The 23,870-nt window shown below is 39.8% G+C and overlaps 1 protein-coding gene across 1 annotated transcript in view; it reads left to right on the forward strand.

Moving 5' to 3' along the window:
- Nucleotides 1-23,870, forward strand: part of LOC136875006 (tubulin polyglutamylase complex subunit 2) — a 56,697-nt gene that overhangs the window by 14,099 nt on the left and 18,728 nt on the right. The window contains exon 3 of the mRNA XM_067148720.2: nucleotides 12,279-12,482. Within this exon, the coding sequence (XP_067004821.2) occupies nucleotides 12,279-12,482 (204 nt within the window). The remainder of the gene's footprint in view (nucleotides 1-12,278; nucleotides 12,483-23,870) is intronic.

Genomic DNA, 23,870 nt, shown 5'->3' on the forward strand with positions numbered 1-23,870 from the left:
TGGGAAATTCATTTTATTGTTTCCCGGGATTCGAACTAATCCCCTTGAATTTTGGATACGCCCCTGCTGACGCGAATGTCATGGCTCTGCCCATATCATTGGACCATGACTGTGTTCTCATTCATAAAACGATTTAAGATTGACATCAAGGTATCACTTATTCAACTATAATGAAGTGGGCCTCGCGTGGAAATGTCAGAAGCAGACATGGGTTACCAAAATAATCGTGCCCACTCCTGGAAGCCGCACAAGTATACCTTGCCTATTTAACAACACAACACGCCCCTATCTTTGCATTAATGGTATGCAATAGGTGGGATAATTATGCGCCTATTAAACATGAAAATACGTCCATTAAACCGTAAAACATGTCCCACCTGGAGCGTCATTTTTATATGGCAGGTAAAGTAAATATGCGCCCCTGTTTAACAGTAAGACACGTTGGACGTTGGGCCGACATTTTATATGGCGCTATGGTACCCCTTTACGGAATTTCGGGCCACACGTTGCTCGACTACCATGTCTACTATGGCGCTAAATTTTCTAAATCTGGGTAGCCCTTATTTACGGACATATCGAGCCCCCACAGTTCACTTACGCCCTTTTATCTCGCACCACGTTGGACTGACATTTTAGTAAGCACCCGTCCCTACACATAATGGCTCCGGCATGATATCTACAGGGCGTTAACGGGTTGGAATAAAACAAATAGGCGCTTAACTAGACTTAGCTTAAAGGCATACAGGGTAGGAGACGGATCATACCTAATTACAATGAGAACACATTCGGGTTAAAGTTTAGATTAATACAAGTGGTTTATTAGGCCTTAATGATGATGATGGTAATGACGCATTTATATACAAATGAATTACATGGATTATTATCAATTGTTGTTGTTTGTTATCGACTTTTAGTCGTATGTGATGGATCCGAGTATTATCTATCGCAGAGCGATCCATTATGACGAGATTCGAACGGAAAAACACTTATCATAGACACTGAGGCTATGTGATATCATTGACCAATAGGATTAACATGCATGCAACGAGTCTGAGCAATCCCTATACTAAACACACAACTATTCCCCAACGAAGTACCAAGAAGGAACTCATAAAAATGTGGAACAAACGCCCGGATTTGAACCGACCCTCACTTGTATACAATTCACCACCCCGATGGTCAGCACCATCGGCAACTCAATTATAATCACAACAAGATACAAAAACACTTAGAGAACACAAATTATATACAGTAAACACGTGAGACATCCAGCCTTCGGTTGAGCATTGGGGTACCAATGCCGCTGTCGGGAACTGAACTGACACCCCTTTGGATGGAAGTGGGACTCTGAAAACCCTAAGCTACATTATCCTCAACTGAGTAATGACAGTAAACTAACAAGTACTGGTAACAATCGCCGTGTCATTTATTAGCGACTACATCATTCTGGCGTGTTGAATATTTCCATTATTAGGCGACTCTTCCGGGCCACGTTCTCTTTAACTAAAGGCTCCCCCTTATACGAGCGGACGAGCATACAAAAAAAACAACACTTCTCCTCACTAGGTCAACTGCCCCACCCCCTGCACGGCGGGTGGTCAATGGCCTTAGCCTTCACAGGCATAACGCCCTTTCTTAACAAAACACCCCATCTCGGGGATCGTTCACTAATAAGCTGAGCTTCATTGTTCATTAAGCAAAATTACATCGGCTCTCAATACTTCACTTCAATTCAACACACACATTCGTTTACAATATCATGATCCCGCGACGCAACACCGGTTTCTATGATACCAATACTTGCATGATTACCATAACTACAATTTATTATTATTATTATTATTATTATTATTATTATTATTATTATTATTATTATTATTATTATTATTATTATTATTATTATTATCGGGTTCATCATTACACTATCTCCCTACACTACTTACCTGGAAATTAGACCATACTGCGTGATCATAATTAACTTCCTCGTAATAACGGTGTAATTAATCCATATCTAAATTGTGATTTCTGATAAAATCGTCACACGGTAATACAATTATGAATTAAATATTCCTCAATTTGCACTTAAATTATGATAAGCCTGCCAATTAAAATTGTACAATTCCTATCTAAATATATGTCAGTGGAGGCCTGTGGTGTCAGTTCCGAAGTCATATCTCGTAGTTCTGGGTGCTCACGGAATAAAATTACACTATTTACCAGCCATGCATTATCAACGCTGGACTAACTACAGCCTAACTTGAATTACTCTGAATTACTAAAAATTGGTTTCCTGACGCATCAATAATTACAAGTTTTCCCAAATAAAATGATTAAGTTAATCTACTACTGCATGCAAACTTATCGTATTACACCTTTATTTACAATTGATTGCTCAGACGTGTTACTAATTAAATAAAGTAAATAGAAGCTACGTGTATCATGGTAGCACATCTACATTACTGAAGTTACAATCTCTAACATTATAGCGTCAGGTAATGATAACTGTTCCCCGCCCAATCTGATCCCGTCATATTAAATATGATTAATACTCATCTCCATCACTTGATGACCCGTTGTCAGCTCAGGAAGTCCATTGCTGGTTTAGTGCTGACCCATAGGCACCAAAGCAGTTACTGGAGGCACCATTCTTCTTTCCAACCGGGAGTCCATTGTTCTAGGTTGACGAAGCCGCTGGCAGTATTCCTGAGGCACACAATACGTCACTATTTATTCCAAGATTTGTTTAGTTACATTCAGTGTGAACGTCCAGCCGCGATATCGGCCCTCACTCCGCAATCCGTGGTTCAGTATCGGATTCCGCGTACCTTTGTTACTACTCGACACAGTAGCACCGTAGTAATAATAATAATATTATTACAAATTATATTAAATGTTCGCGACACGACCCTGATCTTTAAAGTTTAGACACTAGCATCGCGTCTATCCAATCTCTGCAATATTTACGCACAGTACGCGATTTCACTTCTAAATTAATTTAAATTCACTCAAACAAAAGATCGCTGGAAGCTCGACTGCACATAGCTTCGCCGTCTGTAAGCCACAAATCCCGACTGACTCTTGTCCCTTCGTGCAGTAGTTTTTACTAGGGAGCGATACCCCTTCCACTAATTTGCGTAGCGCCTATTCCCGGCGTACTCGAGGTAAAATAGTACGGGTGACCAGTGACCAATATCTAGTTGGTGCGATTGAGACATAACCACTCCATTATCCTTCGGTGAATCTCTTTAAATTAATTAAAATATGTTCTGCTTCCCCTACCACACGGGGTGAAGTCCCTCCGTCGAGGACGTGTCATGAGACTAACCAGATGGCCTCAGTACTTTTCCACGCAGAAACAACACAGTATTCTTTCTTCGGCTGAAAGTTATCACGGAAGAGGACATTAAACACTCTAAATAAATGTCCCAGTAACATTTATCCCTTTTAAATCGTGAGATGAGCCCCTAATTCGAGTTTTATTAATTTTCTACCTCGTAGGTAATTAAGTTGGCCAGTCCGATTCCAAGATGGCTCCTATATTCCGTTTTGAAAAAGTTAGTTTCCCCTCATTCTGTGAGCCTTGAGGAGGGATGTCTTCTCTCGAGTGATGTCACAGGGAATCCCCATTCGTAACCCCTCCCGGGTCTAAGTTGGCTTGGCTTCATCTGCAGGGCCCCCGCTACACAAAGGATAATACTGCGCAATAAGTCGCAGACAAAGAAATCTCGTAGAATAATTTTAAAATACACAATTTATCTATCTCAATGGTATGAATATTAATTAGTTTCGGTACGACCTCTATTAATGATATGAATATTAATCATTTTCAGCGTTCTTTCCCTTTAATAGCATTGCGTGCGTAATTACGGAGATCGATATCAACCTAAGGTCCTTGGATCATGCCCCTGTCGGGTTCAATATAAAGAGACAGAACAATAAAAAGGAAACAATCTCCACATTTTCATACACAGCCGACTTTGAATCGACGCGCTGTCTCCTCAACAATCTCAGTTCTTCTACATCCATATCTTCTCAGTCCCTGACAAGCTCGTTCTTGCTTTATAGCTTCATCAGGAGGGCGGACATCAATACTCATCTTGACAGGTCTTCAGTCCTGATGCAGGAAGTGTAGGATATGAAGAAAGCTGGATAAGTACAGGAGAAGGGAAGATTTTTTTGGCACAGTGAAAGCTCAAAAGCCTATATCATGTCTACAAGTATGAGCCGTGAAAGCATCAACATTAACATATGCAGTTCATGAACAATAATTATAGTATATATTTGAAACATTATACTTCATGGACAAAATATGAAAATAAACATTTTCTACGTTTAAAGTACATGGAGAGATCATGAAAACAAACTGAAAAACTTTCAATCTTTTATCCTTAACATGTTCAGAGAAAATGTTCCTTTAAAATAACCTAAATTAATGCTGTAAAGATATCCTTCTTTGGCTCCCCTTAGTGTTAAAATAGATCACAAGTACTTGGAAAATAAAAGATAACTAGCATTCATTATAAATAGGTCAGATAACATGTCTTGATACAAAATTCCTCAAAATCACTCAACATTGATCTGCATTTAGAGCAGTTGCCCAGGTGGCACATTCCCTATCTTTTGTTTTCTTAGCCTTTTCTTTAATGATTGCAAAGGATTTGGAAATTTATTGAACATCTACCTTGTTAATTATTCCAATCCCTAACTTCCCTTCCTATAAACAAATATTTGCCCTACTTTTTCCTCTTGAATTCCAACTTTATCTTCATATTGTGATCTTTCCTACATTTAAATACACCACTCAAACTTAATTGTTTACTAACGTCATTCCATACTATCTCTCCACTGACAGCTTGGAACATACCACTTAACACCAATATAAATGGCCCATTATTGGACATTATAAATTTTCCAGCTAACTCATTCCTAGTTGCCAGCGTTTCACCCCAGTGTGCTAATTTGGGCTCATCAGTTGGTAAATAGCACACCCACCAAGATGCATGGCTAGTGCATACCATGGACGCCACTGCGTACTACTTAGAGCTACTGGCAGTGCCAATGCACTAATGAGAGACTTTGTCTCATTACCAAACACTGATGCCTGCCTGGCCATCGGATAATCGTACGTTCCTCGTTGCCAGATGTTTCATTCCAGACCTGACCCTCTCAGACTGATTCTGATGGTTCCGTCAGCTTCCGCTTTGAACGCTAGCGCTGTACCGCATCCAAGGATCCATCTGGTGATGAATGAACGTACCATTTTCACTTATATTGCGTAATGTCTAAATTCAAAACTCATTGTTTTAGAAGCCTTTCCCGAGGAGAGTCGAGATTTTCTTCTAATGATGCGAAACGTAAAGAATTTCACCTTATTTTCTTGACATGGCTTAAGCCCAAAAGCCTATATCATGTCTATAAGTACAGGCTGTGAAAGCATCAATGGCAACATACCACTCAGTCAAACAGCTCGTCTCCTTTCCCTCAAGTCTTTCCAGCTCAAACTTAGCAACATTTTTGTTTTTTGGAAATCACCCAGAACAAATGGAGCTGCTCTTTGAATTTTTTTCCAGTTCTTGAATCAAGTAATCCTGGTAAGGGTCCCATACACTGGAACCAAACTCTAGTTGGGGTCTTACCAGAGACCTATATGCCCTCTCCTTTACATCCTAACTACAAGCCCTAAATACCCTCATAATCCTTTATTTACAATCCTGTTTATGTGATTACCCTAATGAAGATATTTCCTTATATTAACACCTAAGTACTTACAGTGATACCCAAAAGGAACTTTCACCCCATCAATGCAGTAATTAAAACTGAGAGGAATTTTCCTGTTAGTGAAAATCACAACCTGACTTTTAACCCTGTTTATCATCATACCATTGCCTGCTGTCCATCTTACATTATCAAGATCATTTTGCAGTTGCTCACAATCTTGTAGTTAATTTATCACTCTGTACAGAATAGCATCGTATGTGAAAAGCCTTCACTCTGATTCCAGTTGTTTACTCATATCATTTATATATATAAGAAAACAAAAGGTCCATAAATACTGCCTTAAGGAATTCCTTGTCTGAGTGATTTTTTGAATGTTTACTTTTAGGATTTGTATTACCTGCTAGTTATGTGTGAACTGAACTTTTGTAGATGTCTTTATTGTGACGATGAATGATATATTACAAACTTTTGTTTTGTTTTACAGTTTGTTTAATTACAGACTATAAACTTCATTTTATCTCTATTGATGGTTGAACTCTTACATAAATAACAAAACTTAGGAAGATAATAAATGATATTTTGGTATTGAAAATCCACAGCCTGTTTCCAGTCATTCGACCGGGTCAGGAATGGAATGAATGAAGCCCCCATCTAGCAGTGAGGATAGAAATTGTGCCGGCTGCCGAAGCCTGTCGCACTCCTCTGGAGCAATGATTAATGAATGACAGATGAAATGAAATGATATTGGAGAGTGTTGCTGGAATGAATTATGACAGGGAAAACCGGAGTTCCCAGAGATAAACCTGTCCCATCTCCACTTTGTCCAGCACAAATCTCACATGGAGTGACCGGGATTTGAACCACGGAACCGAACGGTGAGAGGCCGGCGCGCTGCTGCCTGAGCCACGCAGGCTCTTGTTTTGGTATTAATGTAAGAATTTGTTTTGTTGCACGATGCGATGATGAATTAGAAAACTGCTAGCAGTGGGAAGGAGCAGCCGTGGCCGTGCCAGCATTTAATTTAATTTAATTTAAGTTATTGCTCTGGTGTGAAAATAGGACCATGCAAAACCATCTTCTCAGCTGCCGACAGTGGGGATGGAACCCACTCTCTCCCGAATGCAAGCTGACAGCTACGTGACCCATATCCCGCAGCCACTCGCTCGGTTTTTACAAAGTATTTTGTAGCTTTAGAGTTATTGCTGTGTGTTTAATTTAAAGTTTTAGTTTTAAGTTATTTTGTTTTGCGTGGATCTTTGCACTTTTGGCAACCCAGATTATCTGGGAAGTAGCTGATCCTTTCAAATAATAAAAGTAAATGATAACTTTATGTATTTACACGTCGTGCTGTAGATATGATTTACACAATTCTAGCTGCCATTGGGACCGTCATCAATCAGCTGAGTGAACCCGAAAACTGTATGTGAAATACTCTTGACACATCACAAGTCCATGACTGACCGCTCATTTTTGAGGAGACATCATACCAGACGGCACATGCGTGTGTGCTCTTTAGAATTCCCGTCATGCACGTGGCTAGCAGTTGACCAGCAGGTGGCCTTGAAGTACTTTGGCCAATAACACTGCTACATTTTTCTTTAGTAATTTAAAAATATATGCCAAGAAATTGTTATGCGTTTAAAGACACTCTGCATATCTACAGGTCAAGAGCTTTTGTCAGAATGCTTTATGATGTCAATCGGTTCAGCCGTTCCCTCAAACTCACGGTAATAAATATTAGCCTAGGGTTTTAAATATATAGATGAGCAAGAAACTAGGAAATATCATACAAACACGCACTCTCACACATTCTCAGAAGCACATAGAAAGATACAGTATGTACCGTATAATCTTGAATACCACCCACCACTGAATAAGACCTGCACCCTTATTTTGAAAGAACAAAATTATTTAAAAAAAGGAAGTCAAAATTATTTACAATCTTTACTAACACACATCAAATGATTAGAAAACAACAAACATTTCCAGAATGATATCAAACGAGTTCATTCATCATCATCATCATCAGTACCAACTTCAGAACTTTCATCACCATCACCTTCCTACAAAATGTCGTCATCGCTGCCATCCACAGCATTAGAAATGCTACATTTCCTGAAGCTCTTCCGTATGAGGTCTCCAGGGATACGATTCCATGCTGTCAAAATCCACGAAGACAGCAGCTGAACTTCCGGGCACTGAATACGACCAGTTGGCATCAGTGTGTGATTATCAGCTGCCATCCATTCTATATAGAGCTGTTTCAAGGCTGCTTTAAATGGACGGTTCATGCAGACATCCAGCGGCTGTAGCATAGACGTCATCCCACCCGGAATGACTGCTAGGTCGGTTTTCCCATCCTTGATATGTTTTTTCATGGTGTCTGTTGTGTGGTCGCGGTAACTGTTGAGAACAAGCAACCTCCTTTGTCCCAATAATGCACCAGGGTGACATTGCCAGGCACACTTTACCCAGTCTTCCACGAGTGAACTGTCCATCCAGCCGGAGTTCTGCGATCTGACGATAACACTAGTGGGTAGATTTTTAGGAAGCGTCTTGCGCTTGAGAACAATGTACGGTGGCAATTTGGTTCCGTCAGCGAGAATACACAATATTACCATACACCGTTGTTTTTCATTACCACCTGTTCTAATGATAACACTTTTTGCACCCTTAACATTCACAGTCCTGTCCACTGGCATTTCAGAGTAGACTGGCGTCTGATCTGCAGTGCCAATTTGGGAAAGCAAATATGCATTTTCCTTCCGCAACCAAATTATGTGACGCAGAAACGACAATGACTTCTCATCGTAGGCACCAGGAAGACGCTGTGAAATTGAGGTACACCTTCGTACGCTCAACCCATTTCTTTTATAAAAATTACAAACCCATCCTCGGCTTGCCTTAAACCCTTCTAATGAAAGTTCCTTTGCGATCTCTAATGCCTTTAGCTGACACATTTCCGTTGACACACCATATCCCAATTCCTGCCTTTCTGTCACATATTTATAAAGTTTTTTTTTTTTCAATTTCTGGAAACTGTACACTCAGTCCATGAAAAGCTCTACGATCACCACTACATGTTAATAGCACATTTTTATGGTTATGAGGATATTTGGGGGTTGTAGTAAGGATGTAAAGGAGAGGGCATAGAAGTCTCTGGTAAGACCCCAACTAGAGTATGGTTCCAGGATTACTTGATTCAAGAACTGGAAAAAATCCAAAGAAAAGCAGCTCGATTTGTTCTGGGTGATTTCCGACAAAAGAGTGGCATTACAAAAATGTTGCAAAGTTTGGGCTGGGAAGACTTGAGAGAAAGGAGATGAGCTGCTCGATTAAGTGGTATGTTTATTTATATAAACTTCAATCTACAGTACTGGTTTCGACCTTTTTACATACGGTCATCCTCAGCTGTACACTATTACCTTCACATAAGTTAAGTTTTATTGATTTGCCTTGACCATTATAAAAGTCATGATATACAGTATGTCTTATGTTCTAATTGGGCATACTTAAAGTTAAAATTGACTATGTATACAATCTAAAATAACTGTGGGTGAATCTTTTTAGGCCTAAAATCGTGTAGGTGAGTTATTAAATATATAGGTACATTGTCATTTTAAAATATGTGGTACATGTTAAACGGCATGTTAAAATATACAGTTCATGTTGAAATCTGTTACAATAAATAGGAACACTTTGCAAAATTGAGTTTGGCATCTTGCATTCGTTGAATTTTCTTGTTTTTCAAGTATGAATGGAGAATGTCCGTATTTCATTCATGAGCGGTGTTCTTATTTTAGTCCTACTATAAATTATGCTTATTCATTAGTTTGATTGATGGACTTCTTCAATTGTTGATAACAAGTTTGATGTATGGCCAGAGATAGTTATGTGCAGCTGTGGTCAAATATTGCCAGAAGTATTGGATCTAGTATATTTTTCGGTAAGTGTCAAATACAGAATGGAGGGTCTTTTCTGGTCTATAATTGCTGATATGTGTTATTGCTGCTGTGGTTGGGATGTGCTAGGTTTGGCTGCCTGGCGTGTACTAGTACAATTTAAATTGTTATCTTTGTTAACAGCTGTAAGGTGAGCCAGGCCGCTCAGAATGGGCCTTCAACATTTATTGTAGCAGAACCCTTCAACCAACTTATGCAGTTCAAATCAGAGATTCCACCTACTTGTCATTTCATTCATGACATAACTAAGATTTATATTAAGTCTGTGCATTTTGCCATTAGTTTTACAGCAGCTAACAATGTGTGCATAACTTTTTCATCACATTGGCAATCACACCAAAGATCACACAATTTGTGTTATTTTAAAAATGCTCACATTTTCAATAGGTGTCATGACAGGGCATCAAATATGTCACATTTTAATTGGGTGCATGTGATTTTAAAATTTCAGTCAACATTCAAAGTGTTCAATGTCCTTGCTATGTTTTAAATTGCCTTGCATATTTTCCACTGAGGATATCCTAAAAGAGGACAAAACATGTCCCAATTTTAATAACATCTTAAAATAAAGACAAAAAATTTGTAATGTAATGGTGGAGTGTTTGATAAAGGACTTCACAACTATCCAAAACTCAACTCGCACACCATGCTGAACTCCACATAGCCATCTGATGCATTCCTTGATGACAGGTGACACACTCTTGAAAGACTTGCTCCTGACTCGTGACAGATTTGTGTTTCCCACCTTTGATCTTTTTATAATCCAGCAAAAGTTTCTTTATAAAAGATCCTGCAGTTTCCACTCCCAGAGCATTCCAACTGCTTCTTCATTCTTAGCCTAGTTCCAGGAGCTAAGCCAATTTCCTTATCGTGTGCTTCAACAATTTTCAGAGGAGTTGTTTTGTTTGTTGCTTGCTGGCCCCACGCACATTGTCACCTCCCACCAGCCCTACACTGTCATCCCTCATTGTCACCACATTCTTTTCAATAATTATTAGTGATTAAAGGTAGGAATTTAAGAAAGAGGACAGGAACACACACAATGACCAATTAGTGTGTGCAAAGGGAGCAAGAGAAATGATAGACAAGGACAAATATGACACCCATAAGTATAAGAGCTAACCTCACATTTTTAATGATACCGTACACTGTTTTCTTCATAGTCTGGCTCTCCTAATCAAATCGATCTCTTCCAGATCTATTTCTTTTCAATCCCCAATGAGCATTTCTTATTTCCAGCTTCATCAAGGAGCAGGCATTCACATTTCTTTATGGCCCTATTCTTGAAATTTCTCCCTTTTGACAAGGAAGTGTTGAATGGACTTTATTCCACCCTTCAACAATCTGACTTTCTCTGCGGAGTTTGAACTTGTGATCTTGGGATCCAGAGGTTGACGCTCTTCCACTCATTCACAGAAGGAACTACCACTATCTCATAGGTTCATGAAGTCTTAGTCTTCACTGACATACCGGTATCCTCTCTGTCACTTTTAGAATGTCATGATAGATACCAAGAAGAGCTGAAGAGTTATTAAATTGAAGTTCTCAACTTTATTTACTTGAATAGAATTAATTCATTCCTCAATTTGTTTCTCCTATTCCATACTTTTTATGGGAATTTTAGCTCATGTTTAGCTATATTTTTATGGTTAGTCAAATTAATAATCCATCCTATATTAGGGATGATAATGATGAATCAAAGTATCCTCAAATTTTGAAAGTGCTCCATTATGAAGCAGCCAAGAACTTTATTACTGACTAAAATGAAGTCTTCAAGTTGAGTTTCTACAGGGCAGAGTGGTCAGTGAAATAGGTGCTCAAGATCTTGAATGGCATCCTATATTAACCCAATATTTTGAATGTAGCCTTTATTCTCTGCATTCTAGTGCTTATCCTGGTAAGGAAGGGTCTTCTAGATAGATCAAAGTCATGAAGTATGTGCTGGAGGTCTTTCTGTTGGCTGATTTCTAAGAATGCTTGGTGTGGCTGTAGCTGCCGTGACGTTTTATGACCTGAGATGATGATGTACTGTTCCATAGCCATGGAATAAATGAGCCACAGTTTCAGCTGCTACTTTCCATTGGATTGGAGGTGGAGCCACACAACAAATATGGTATAGATTTTCTATGTTTGTTGGTTTGAGGCAGCCAGAAACCACACAGCAGATGTGGTTCAAAGCAGTGTCCACTTTCTTGGAATGGATGGAATTGACCCACACAGGACAAATATACAAATGTTGTAGAGAAAGAAAGTGCCAAGGTGGTTGTTCATACACTTGGTGTACGTGCTCCCCAGCTTGACCCTAGTAGTAAGCTATTCCTGGCTCTGATACCGATGAAATGACAATGTGATTTAAAAGTAAGAGACCAATCACAATTAACTGCAAGGTATGTGATGATAGCGGTGATCTCAAGTTGCCTTCCTTCTCAACTAATGTAAAGTTTGTGAATTTTAGTATGATTATGTTGATGGAAAAGTGTAATCTGTGTTTTGCTAGGATTATATCAGAAATATACATATACTCCCACCAACTTTGCTGTTCTCAGTCAGTAAAGCTGCTACTCTACCCATTGGTTACTTACTTCATTGTTCCCATAGGTGTGCTTGGTGTATCTTGACAAGACCGAAACTGGGTCTGATCCAAAGAAAGAAGATCCCACAGTCTGGCTGCTGGACCGCTGCTTTGAGTGGCATTATCTGGCTGAAGATTTCTCGCAGTACTTCCGCATGATGCTCGTTCATCAAGGCCTTCCACAGTGGCAATTTCGTTTCACTCCAATGGGACTCACACCATGGGCAGAAGTGAGTATGCCATTCAGAAAGTACTGATATAAGTTAACTTTTCACAAACATACACAAGATAAATCATTTTATGATCATTTGTTTACTTTAAGGGTTTGAGACATCATGGTCAACAACCCTTTGAATTCAGTGTTAGTATGCATAGTCACCATGTGCTGGCTCGGGGACTGGGTGTTTGCATTTGTCCCAACACATCCCTCTTTATATTCAGACAACACAATATGCCACATTACTAACCACCAGAGAAACACACAATAGTAAAAACAATGTTATTTGTTTTATGTCACTTTCATGTGGCGGTCCTCTTTCCAGCCTTCATAGGGGCCATAGTTTTATGTAATCTGAGGATAGGTCATGGAAGTTCTACGTACTCTTACCTCATGAATAGGGAAGAACCTCCCAGTGTGTTCTTGTGTTGCCAAATTCACCATGGCCCACATCCTCACAGAGTGTGATGATCAGTCTGGCCTAAGATGGAACTTTGACCTGCAGGAAACACTCAAACTCATACTAGTGGATGATGGGAATACTGCTGATCTCCCCATTTGCTTTATGTGTGAGAGTGGACTAATCAAGGGGTTCTAAATTTTAAGTTTTCAATGTCCATTTTGGCTTTATAAAATCATTTTTATTATTAATATTATTTTAAAATTCATATTCAAATTCCTCCATTCAATAAATAGTTCTAAATTTATTATCATTTTTGTTTCTACTTTATTTGTTCAGAGAGGATGGTTTCCAATGGTTTCCATTATAGTTGGTCCGATATTGGACATTATAAGTTTTCCAGCTAGTCCAACTCATTGGCTGAATGGTCAGTGCTGAGGCCTTCGGCTAAGAGGGTCCTGGAATCGATTGCCGGCCTGGTCAGGGATTTTAATCGCGTCTGATTAATTCTTCTAGCCCAGGGATTGGTGTTTGTGTTTGTCCAAACACTTTCCTCTTCATATTCAGACAACACACTACACTACCAACCGCCACAGAAACACGCAATAGTAATTACATCCCTCCATATAGGGTTGGTGTCAGGAAGGGCATCAGGCCGTAAAATAGATCCAAATCCACATGTGTGACTCAGTTCGCACCTGCGACCCCACAGATGTGAGAAAAGTGGGGGAAGAAAAGGAAGATAAGTTTTCCAGCTAACTCATTCCTGGTTGCCAGCATTTAGGCGCAGTGTTCTAATTTGGGCTTATCAGTTGGTAAATAGCACACCTACCAAGACGCATGGTTGGTGCATACCGTGGAGGCTACTGCGTAGGCTACTTGGAGCCACTGGCAGTGCCAATGCACTATGAGAGACTTTGTCTCATTTTCAAAAATTGTTGCCTGGCTGGCCATCAGATGATATTCCCATAGGGAATTGGTATTACAAATTTACTCATTTGGGATAAATATTTCAGGTTCCCTATGGGAATCCACATCCATATCATAGTTGTACTTCCTCTTAAAATAACAGTCACCACAATTACGTCCGACTCCATGGCTAAATAGTTAGCGTGCAGGCCTTTGGTAACAGGGGTTCCAGGTTCGATTCCCGGCAGGGTCGGGAATTTTAATCATCATTGGTTCATTTCCCTGGCACGGGGCTGGGTGTATCTACTGTCTTCATCATCATTTCATCCTCATCACAATGCGCAGGTTACCTAAGGGCGTCAAATCAGAAGACCTGCACCTGGCAAGCCGAACCCATTCTGGAATCTCCTGGCACTAAAAACCATACACCATTTTTATTACCACAATCACAATTTCCCACTAACTACTTTTATGGTATTCAGAGATGCCAAGGTGTTGAAATTTTGTCCAGTGGGAGTTATTTTACATGCCTGTAAATCTACCAACACAAGACTGACATAATCGAGCACCTTCAGTTACACCAGGATGAGCCAGAATCAAACCTGTGAAGTTGGGCCTGAGGTTAACATCCTCTTCCCATAAATAAAACTAAGTCATGAAAATTCAAAGAGCAGAAGCTGGATGGATTAACAGATGATGACATGGCATGTATCATGTATCCTGGACAACAAATGGTAAATACAAAATTGAAAACTCATCTCCGAATTGGTACCTGGAATGTTCGATCTCTATATAGTTCAGGATCCGTTAAGAAATTATTAGACCAGCATGGGAAGCTCATCGAGAGAATCATTGCCATCCAAGAAATTTGATAGATAGGGAGTGGTGTATTGGAAAAGAAACAGGGTACTATGTTCTATAGTTGTGATGGTTGCAAACAGTTTGATACAGGCTTTCTAGTTCATAAAGATCTGAAACACTTGGTGATTAACTTTACGCCTATAAACCCAAGGGTGTCAGTAATTAGAATTAAATGAAGATTCTTTAAATACAGTATAATTAATGGATATGGACCAACAGAAGAATCTAGTGAAGACCTAAATGATAAGTTCTGTAATGCTCTTGAAAAAGGTTATAATAAATGCCCAAGGAATTATATCAAGATCGTACTGGGTGATTTTAACTGTGCTGCACTTCATTACCTTCATATCTTACTTTCTGATATCACATTCTTTACGATGTCATAGATCAGTCAGTTGTGACTGGTTAGCATTTTCTATGCCTAAACTGACATGTAGTTCATCCCAATTAGACAGATGGCACCTCATGTAACAGAGGCTTGTCAAAGCATTCCTTTCTAACTTATCTTTGATTCGCATGATCTCTGATGGGGGGACAATAATGGCTTTGATGAAAAAGATGGAGACGTTAGTCTACGAGATGATTTTCATCTCATTTAAATGTTACTTTAAAAGATTCATACTTTACCTTGTATGGCTCTCTCAGTTCAGAGTCAATGAACATGATTACTGGGCAACTGATTTCTACTATCTCCAGGTAATTATCCTATTTATCCTTCTTTGGCTTGCCATAGTTATGTTAGTTTTGTCTACTGAGAGATCCCTGTTCTGTGTATTATTCTTTTATTTATTTGCTGCAGAATTATATCAGTGTCCTTCCTCTTTCTTCATGTCTGCTTATTATGTTATCGTTCCTATGTTAGGCGAAAGGTAGCACTGATCCGATTGTTTCATGCATGTGATGAGTTTGTTTGTGGTTTTTGATTGGAGACCTTTTAATTCTCTTTGGCTTTGACATCTGGCTTGAGCTTATGTTCTGTAATATGGTTTAACGCTGATGCTATACGATTCATATTCGCCTTGATGTGCAATATGAATGTGTCATGCGGCGTGTAATTTGTTTTGGTTATGCTGTTGACTGGGTGAACCTGGCCTATTTGCGGTGACCCAGATATCTGATCTGTGCTCTCAGAACAAGCTCATGAGCCATCGACTGATTCTTGTCATGCTGTTGCGATTCTTATCGTAATGTGTCTTGATACTATCTTTTTTATTAATTCTACTTTGCATATTTGGTCTCTGTGTGTGTGTGTGTGGGTGGGTGGGGGGGGGGGTGTTGTATGATTATCGGACCTATGTTATCTTTCAGTATCTTATGGATATTTACTTTTATCATTAATATTATTTTATCTCACTTTTGTTCACGGCTTGCTCAGCCGATTTATTTGCTTATATTGGGATTTTACTCTCAATTTTACTTGTTTCATTTGACTCGTGTTTGTTTCCATAACTATGACAACACCTTTTAACCTCCTTGTGTTCCATATCTTTTTTCTTTTCTGCCAGCATTACTTCATTGGCGTTTTTGATTTCTGGGGATACAGTCTCTATGGAGATTGTTGGGAGCCATGTTTCTTTTAAAATTAAAAAGCCTTGACTTTATCCGGGGAGCCGTGATTATATTTTCTTGCATGAAAACTGCTACTTTCACCTCTTTAAGATGTCTGGTTTCTAGGAAAGAAATACTTTGGACCAAATTTTAATTACCACTGTCTGATAATGATTGAATATAATTGTATCACTGTTCATGATACCTCTGTTGCGACAGTGTAAAATTTCAGGAGATCCAGTTTGATGAGTCAAACGACTTGATTGTGATTGATATATCTTCACGAACTATGTATGTAAGTATTCGACTCCCTGTCTTTGCCCATTTTGCTTGTTCTATGCCCATATTTTAATATTTTCTTCCTAAGTGTATATTAATAAACCTTATTCATTTTATTGACCTCTGCTCTATGTTATTGTCTCTCTGCTTTTGGGACATGCTTTTTACACTTTGTTTCTCTAGTCTAAGAGGCCCAGATTGAGCTCCTGGCAGTTTCTAGCCAGTTTCGACCAATCCAGAGTAATAGGTAGGTAGGTAGCTAGGTGGTATATAACACACAACTTGGAACAGAAGCCATGTTCCACCCAATAATTGGAGCCCATAATAAGCATGAATCTACTAATGACAATGGAATAAGTCTGGTCTGTTTCGCAGCCTCCCAGAATATGGTAGTTGGGCCTACCAGATTTCCTCATAAGGAGATACATAAGGGCACATGGAAGTCACCTGATGGCGTAACTATCAATCAAATTGATCATGTACGGATATACTAGAGGCATAAATCAAACTTGATGGATGTACAAACTCTCTGTGGACCTAATGTGGATTCAGCTCATTTTTTAGTGATTGCTAAGATAAGAGTGAGGATATCGAGTGCCTAAAAGTCTTACAAGTTGTCCATTTCATGACCGTATCGATGTTTAATCAAGAAGTAAGTATAAATAACCACCTAATCGATACTTTATTAATGCCTCAGGCAAAATTGAATAAAATTAAAACTTACAGGACATGTTTCGACCACTTAGTGGTCCTCTTCAGCTGTATAAATAAAGAACTGAAAAGAAAAACATTGACGTTTTGACAATTGACAATGTTTTTCTTTTAGTTCTTTATTTATACAGCTGAAGAGGACCACTAAGTTGTCGAAACATGTCCTGTAAGTTTTAATTTTATTCAATTTTGCCTGAGGCATTAATAAAGTATCGATTAGGTGGTTATTTATACTTACTTCTTGCCTAAAAGTCTCTCGGGCCCTAAAACAAGAACAAGAAACAATTAAAGACGGTAAGAACATAGAGCAGAGATGGTAAACTATAAAAACAGCTATAGACAAATCAGCTAAGGATGTACTAGGGATGGAAAGACAATTTAAAAGACCTACATGGTTTGATGAAGAGTGTAGTAGGGTTACTAAAGAGAAGAACATCACATACCAAAAGACATTACAGACGAACTGTACAAGAAGTTTCCTGGAGGATTACCGAGAGAAAAGGAGGATTGAAAATATGATACATCGCCGAAAGGAAAGGGAATGGACTAAGCTTGAAGTGGAATGTATGGAACTGTATGAAAAGCAGAATGAAACCAGAAAGTTCTATGCAAAAGTTAACAGTGCTCGAAGACAATTTACTCCTATAACTAGCCTGATTAGAGATGAAGAAGGAAACGTAATAAGCGAGAGTAAACAGATACTGGAAAGATGGCAAAGGCACTTTAAAGATTTACTGAACTGAGAGCTAGACCAAGTAGATGATGCTTCCCATGAGTGTGAACAAGGATTAGACCATGGAAAGTCACTGGATAGCCCAGTGATAGAGGATGTTAGAGAAGCATTTCAAAAGCTGAAGGATAATAAGGCCCCTGCCAATGATAGCATCTGAGTAGAATTGCTAAAATGGGGAGTAGCGACATTAGAGCAGTCCTTGTTTGATCTTATTACTCTCATTTGGGAACAGGAGAAGATACCAGACGAGTGTAGATTGAGCTGTTTATTGCTCTACCCTCAACAGGTTTTGGACACATTGACTCAGCGCTCCGGAAAGTGTATTCTTGTGAAGTTGTGACGTGCAGCTTGATACTATGATTTTAACTAAGGATATTCTAGTAATTTTATGTTAGACAAACGCCTACATTGATATCCTCTTTTTATGATTTGTAAGAACAATCAGCATCCTGATTATTCACCATACAGGTTGAGTTTGAGACTGATGATGCCCTTAATATGGGTGAAACATGTCCTTTGTAACATTTTATAATAAGATTTAATTCTTAATTTACTAGATCTCTTTGTATTGAATAGATGGATATTAAAAATAACACTTGTAACATACTTTGTATTTACATACCGCTTAATTGACCAGCTTGTTTCCTTTCTCCCAAGTCTTCCCAGCCCAAACTTTGCAACATTTTTGTAACGCTACTCTTTTGTTGGAAATCACCCAGAACAAATCGAGCTGCTTTTCTTTGGATTTCTTCCAGTTCTTGAATCAAGTTGTTACCTCTACTACAGGGGTAACACCAAACAAGGCACAAACAGAGTTAAAAGGGGAAGGTAAGAGCAAACTACACAATATAAGAAAACACTACACACTCAGAAAAACAGTAGCTGGCATTACTCAGATCTCCAACAAAACATGTACGAAATATCAGTAGGGCCAACTAGTGAACAACAAACCGGGAAGATGAAAGGGCTGGGAACCTAACAAAGGCATGGACATGGCTTAGATAGCGGATTCCGAAATGAATCACCGTGATCCTTAGTTTTTAAAAATATTATTTACAAGATAATTTTACAAATACATTCCAAGTTATGAGCTATAAGTTCAGCGATATACATAGGTTATTCGTAGCAGTGTAAGTTCAAATTTCAAATCAACTGTACATCCAGTTACCAATGCAGTAGTACAATGCAATTTACAGGTTATCCAAAATCTAGTGTACCTCAAGTGATACAGAACTACCAGAGGCAACCCCCAAGGGAAATAATGTTAAACTACAATATACATATTTTAGTGAAACAAGAAATGGGAATGCCTCGGAAACGAACAGGTAAGTCCAGCTGAAAAACTAACGCATCATAAGTAACTAATTTGGTGAATCTAGGCGAGGTTAGGCTAGACTCCTGTATGAAAAGCAAATCGGAACATTACGGAAATTTTAGCAGGAAAGGAATTCAAGAATGCTTACCCGAGGAGTGTGCCATCCCGGAATCTGGGGGACGTCAACCATATAGGCTGCTCACAGACAGATAAACCGAGACCGACGGAATTCAGGATACAGAATTAATTCGAACACTGCCTCGCTCACTATATATAGGAATTACTGGCCTTGGAGGCAGCCAATCAGCGTGCACGTGTTCCCCATCGCCACCTAGACTCACCAATCATAACCTTACTTTCGATCGCGAACTTTGACTAACATTCTAGAATACACATGATCGCGAAAGTCGTATTTTTCCAGAATAGACAGAACACGCTTTCTAGAATACATACCAACAAAGTAACACACCCTGTACAAAAGTTATGTAACTTTCTGGATCTTTCCAGGAACTATAGACAGAATTCTACTACTTACAAATGCCTATGTTACAACATTATACAGTACAGGTTAGGTCAATAAAAATAAAACATCATATCATATTTTACAAACAAAGTCTTAAAAAAAAAAAAATACATTCCACTCGCATTACATATTTCACTTGCAACATCTTCCTCCCCCCGAAAGTCGAGCCCTGCTCGACCAATAATATAACCTCACTGGGGAGCAAGCGATAGAACGTTTTCACACAGTACCGATAGTAAAGGTACATTACTTTAACACACCTGATTTCTTGAAGTTAACTTTGTCATAACCAACAACACAAACTGTCACATAATTTTCAAAAATAATATAGATCCACCTCTTGAATAAATATCACAAAATCCACATGGATTGTCACATTGCACTTCAAAATGCCTTCTTTCACAGATGATTAGACAATTTGTAGTCTGACCACCAAATCATGTACACCATACTTTCTTCCAAATGTTAGAAATACCAAAACTTCTCACTTGTTGCTAACACTTTTGCACTACTTTCCCACAACAGTCACCGCAAAGCTAAGCCACAGGTTCTTGCTGATGATGCGGCTGCCGACACGGCCGTTTGCTGCCAGCCTCCATTCAATGTCAGTCCAAAGCCGACACCTAGGCGAGATGCAGTTCAGTGATCTCTTGCACCAAATAAGCCGGGGTGAGACACCGTCCAGTCTGCCTGCCACCAATAGGATGTTCCCCGCAGGATAGTGGTGCCGGATGGTGACGCCCAAGGCACACAGTGTGCCTCCCAATTTGGCACTTCAGGTTGCTGCCCAAAGGAGCTGGTTACTGCAGCCGCTGTAACACACACAAACTGCAGCAGACAGGGAAATACTTTGAGGTAAAAGTATGCTGCCGGGCTCAAGATCTCGCGTAGAGTCACCCGATGGGTGGCTTAATAAGTATGCAGTAGGGACTCTCCCTCACACACCAGGGATATTAGGGCACTAGCCCCGGGGTAAGCACTGCTATCTACAATTCACGTGACAAGATTATGGTGGGGGTGAAAAGAAACTACAGGAGGGTTCCCTAAACCTGACCGTAAAAGGAAGAAAATTCCAAGTAGTGACACTAAACTAAAACTTATCTAACTTATAATACTAAATCAATACACTAGAGGATACCTAAAGTATTCACTTAGACAATTACTTACAACTAACTTACAATAAAACTTATTATTATCTTATAACCAAAACCTTATAAATAACCTTACAATAAAATTATTTTATAACTAAATTCTTACAAATAACTTACAACTAAATCTACAAGGTCACCAGACTTAAGGTACCTTGATCTGGGAGAGATGTACTCTGCTGATCCTTTTCCTTTCGGGATCACTCACCAATAATGTCACCGGGGTAAGGAACTTTAAGATGGTGCAGGGACCTCGAAATCTGGGGGCCAACTTACTGATAACATGGTCCCCAGCACTACTGACGGGATGTGTTCTAATAAACACCTGGTCACCCACAGAGAGATCGTGCGGTCTTCGCCCGTGGTTGTAATTACGCTGGACCTTAGCGTAATAAACCTTCAAGTTCTTCCGTGCACGGTGCCAATTAGCTCGGATCTTTTCTGGGCTGGCATCGTCGGGCAGAAGATCATTAATTGACCATAGGTTAGATAGAGGAGAATTTGGAGTAAAAGCCAACATCAACGAAGCAGGGGTTTGCTTGTGGCTTTCATGGACAGCAGTGTTAAATGCAAATGACAACCAATTCAATGAGGAATTCCACTTGGAGTGGTCTGAGGAGTGATAAGCGATTAGGGCAGATCGCAGGTTACGATTCACTCTCTCAGCATAATTGGGCTTTGGGTAATACGGGGTAGTGGTTACATGAGCAATGGATAGATCAAAACAGAAATTCCGGAACTGGGCAGAAGTAAAGGCTCTTGCATTATCACTTACCAAGAATTGACAGGGTCCAAACGAGGCGAATATCTGTTTCAAGCACGAGATGGTGGTGTTGGCGTTAGCCATCCGAGTGGGGAACAGCCACGTAAAATGCGAAAAGGCGTCAACACACACGAGTATGAAACGATGACCATTCTGAGATCTCAGGAAAGGACCAATATAGTCTATGAACAGTCTTTCCATGGGGCAAGAAGCTTGCTCAGAAGACAAGAGACCTAGACGAGTATTCGGGGCAGGTTTACTGATGTTGCAAGTCTTACAGGACTTGACAAGGGTACGGATCTCACTATCCATGGATTTCCAAATAAAGTGGTTACGGATTTTTTCTCTTGTTTTGAAAACGCCCAGATGACCGCCCACTGGGGATTCATGCAAGTATTTGAAGAGAGCCGGGACCAGGTTAGTTGGGACTATAATTTTGGGGTCTCTGCGACCACGAGCAGGACAACACAAGACACCATTCTTAAGAATATAGGGCTTAACATGCTCACCGGATTTAATCCTGTCGACAATGGCCTTTAACTCAGGATCATTCTCTTGATGTTTGGCAATATCCTTGAAAAGGAAGGGAGAGTCAGTGAGAACAACATTGACAAAAGCTGATACTTGTTCGGGAGATGGGTCAACTGGCTCGGATTGAGGGTCAGAGGTGTCTGGATGAAACATCCTACTGAGGCCATCAGCCATAACATTTTCCGTGCCACGAATGTGGCGGATTTCAAATTGGAAGGCTGAGATGCGCACTGCCCATCGTGCTAGACGACCGGCCTTTCGCGGCTTGGCCAGTACCCAACTCAACGCCTGATTGTCAGTTTCCAGATCGAAAGGGAGATGTTCCAGGTACATTCTGAAGCGTTCTAAGGAGAAGACAACAGCCAGGGCTTCCAACTCATAAATGGAATAATTACGCTCCGCAGGATTCAGGGCATGGGAAGCATAAGTAATAGGACAACGCCCTTCTTGAAATTCCTGTAGAAGAACTCCGGATATGCCTGAGGAAGAGGATGAAGTCTGAAGGATGAAGCGTTTAGAAAAGTCTGGCATAGCCAGTACAGGGGCGTTACATAAGGCAGATTTCAAGTCCATGAAGGCTTCACGTTGGGCATCACCCCACACAAATTTGGCATCTTTTCTTCTCAAATCGTTCAATGGAGCTGCACGTTCAGCAAAATTAGGAATGAATTTGCGAAAGAAATTCACCATGCCAATGAATCTGGCTACAGCCTTGATGTCCTTTGGAGGGGGAAAATTCTGGATGGCGGCAGTACGAGACTGATTGATTGAGACACCCCTCCCCGACACGATATGTCCTAAGAAGGACATCTGGGGTTGTGCAAAGGAAACCTTGGATGCCTTGAGGGTTAGACCTGCCTTACGCAGTCTTTCAAGCACTTCCTTGAGATGGAGTAGGTGTTCCTCGAAGGTTTCGCCAAAAATTACGAGATCGTCAAGGTAATTATAAACAAACTTGAACTTAATGTCCGATAAGACATAATCTAGTAACCGTGTAAGGACAGCCGCTCCAGTTGCTAGGCCAAAAGGGACGCGTTCGAATTCATATAGGTTCCAATCGGTTGCAAATGCAGTGAGATGCTTGGATTCTTCGGCAAGGGGTATCTGGTAATAAGCCTGATTTAAATTGAAAGTGGTGAAAATTTTTGCATTAGCGAACCAAGAAAAACAAGAGTGCAAATCAGGAAGTGGGACAGATTGGAGGACTACCTTACGGTTCAACATCCGGGATATTAAATATAACACTTGTAACATACTTTGTATTTACATACCGCTTAATTTACCAGCTTGTTTACTTTCTCCCAAGTCTTCCCAGCCCAAACTTTGCAACATTTTTGTAACGCTACTCTTTTGTTGGAAATCACCCAGAACAAATCGAGCTGCTTTTCTTTGGATTTCTTCCAGTTCTTGAATCAAGTAATCCTGGGGACAGTCCCATACACTGGAACCATACTCTAGTTGGGGTCTTACCAGAGACTTATATGCCCTCTTTACATCCTTACTACAACCCCTAAATACCCTCATAACCATGTGCAGAGATCTGTACCCTTCATTAACAATCATATTTATGTGATTACCCCAATGAAGGTCTTTTCTTATATTAACACCTAGGTACTTACAGTGATCCCCAAAAAGAACTTTCACCCCATCAGTGCAGTAATTAAAACTGAGAGGACTTTT

Source organism: Anabrus simplex, chromosome 5 (assembly GCF_040414725.1).
Source record: "Anabrus simplex isolate iqAnaSimp1 chromosome 5, ASM4041472v1, whole genome shotgun sequence".
Lineage (NCBI taxonomy): Eukaryota > Metazoa > Arthropoda > Insecta > Orthoptera > Tettigoniidae > Anabrus > Anabrus simplex.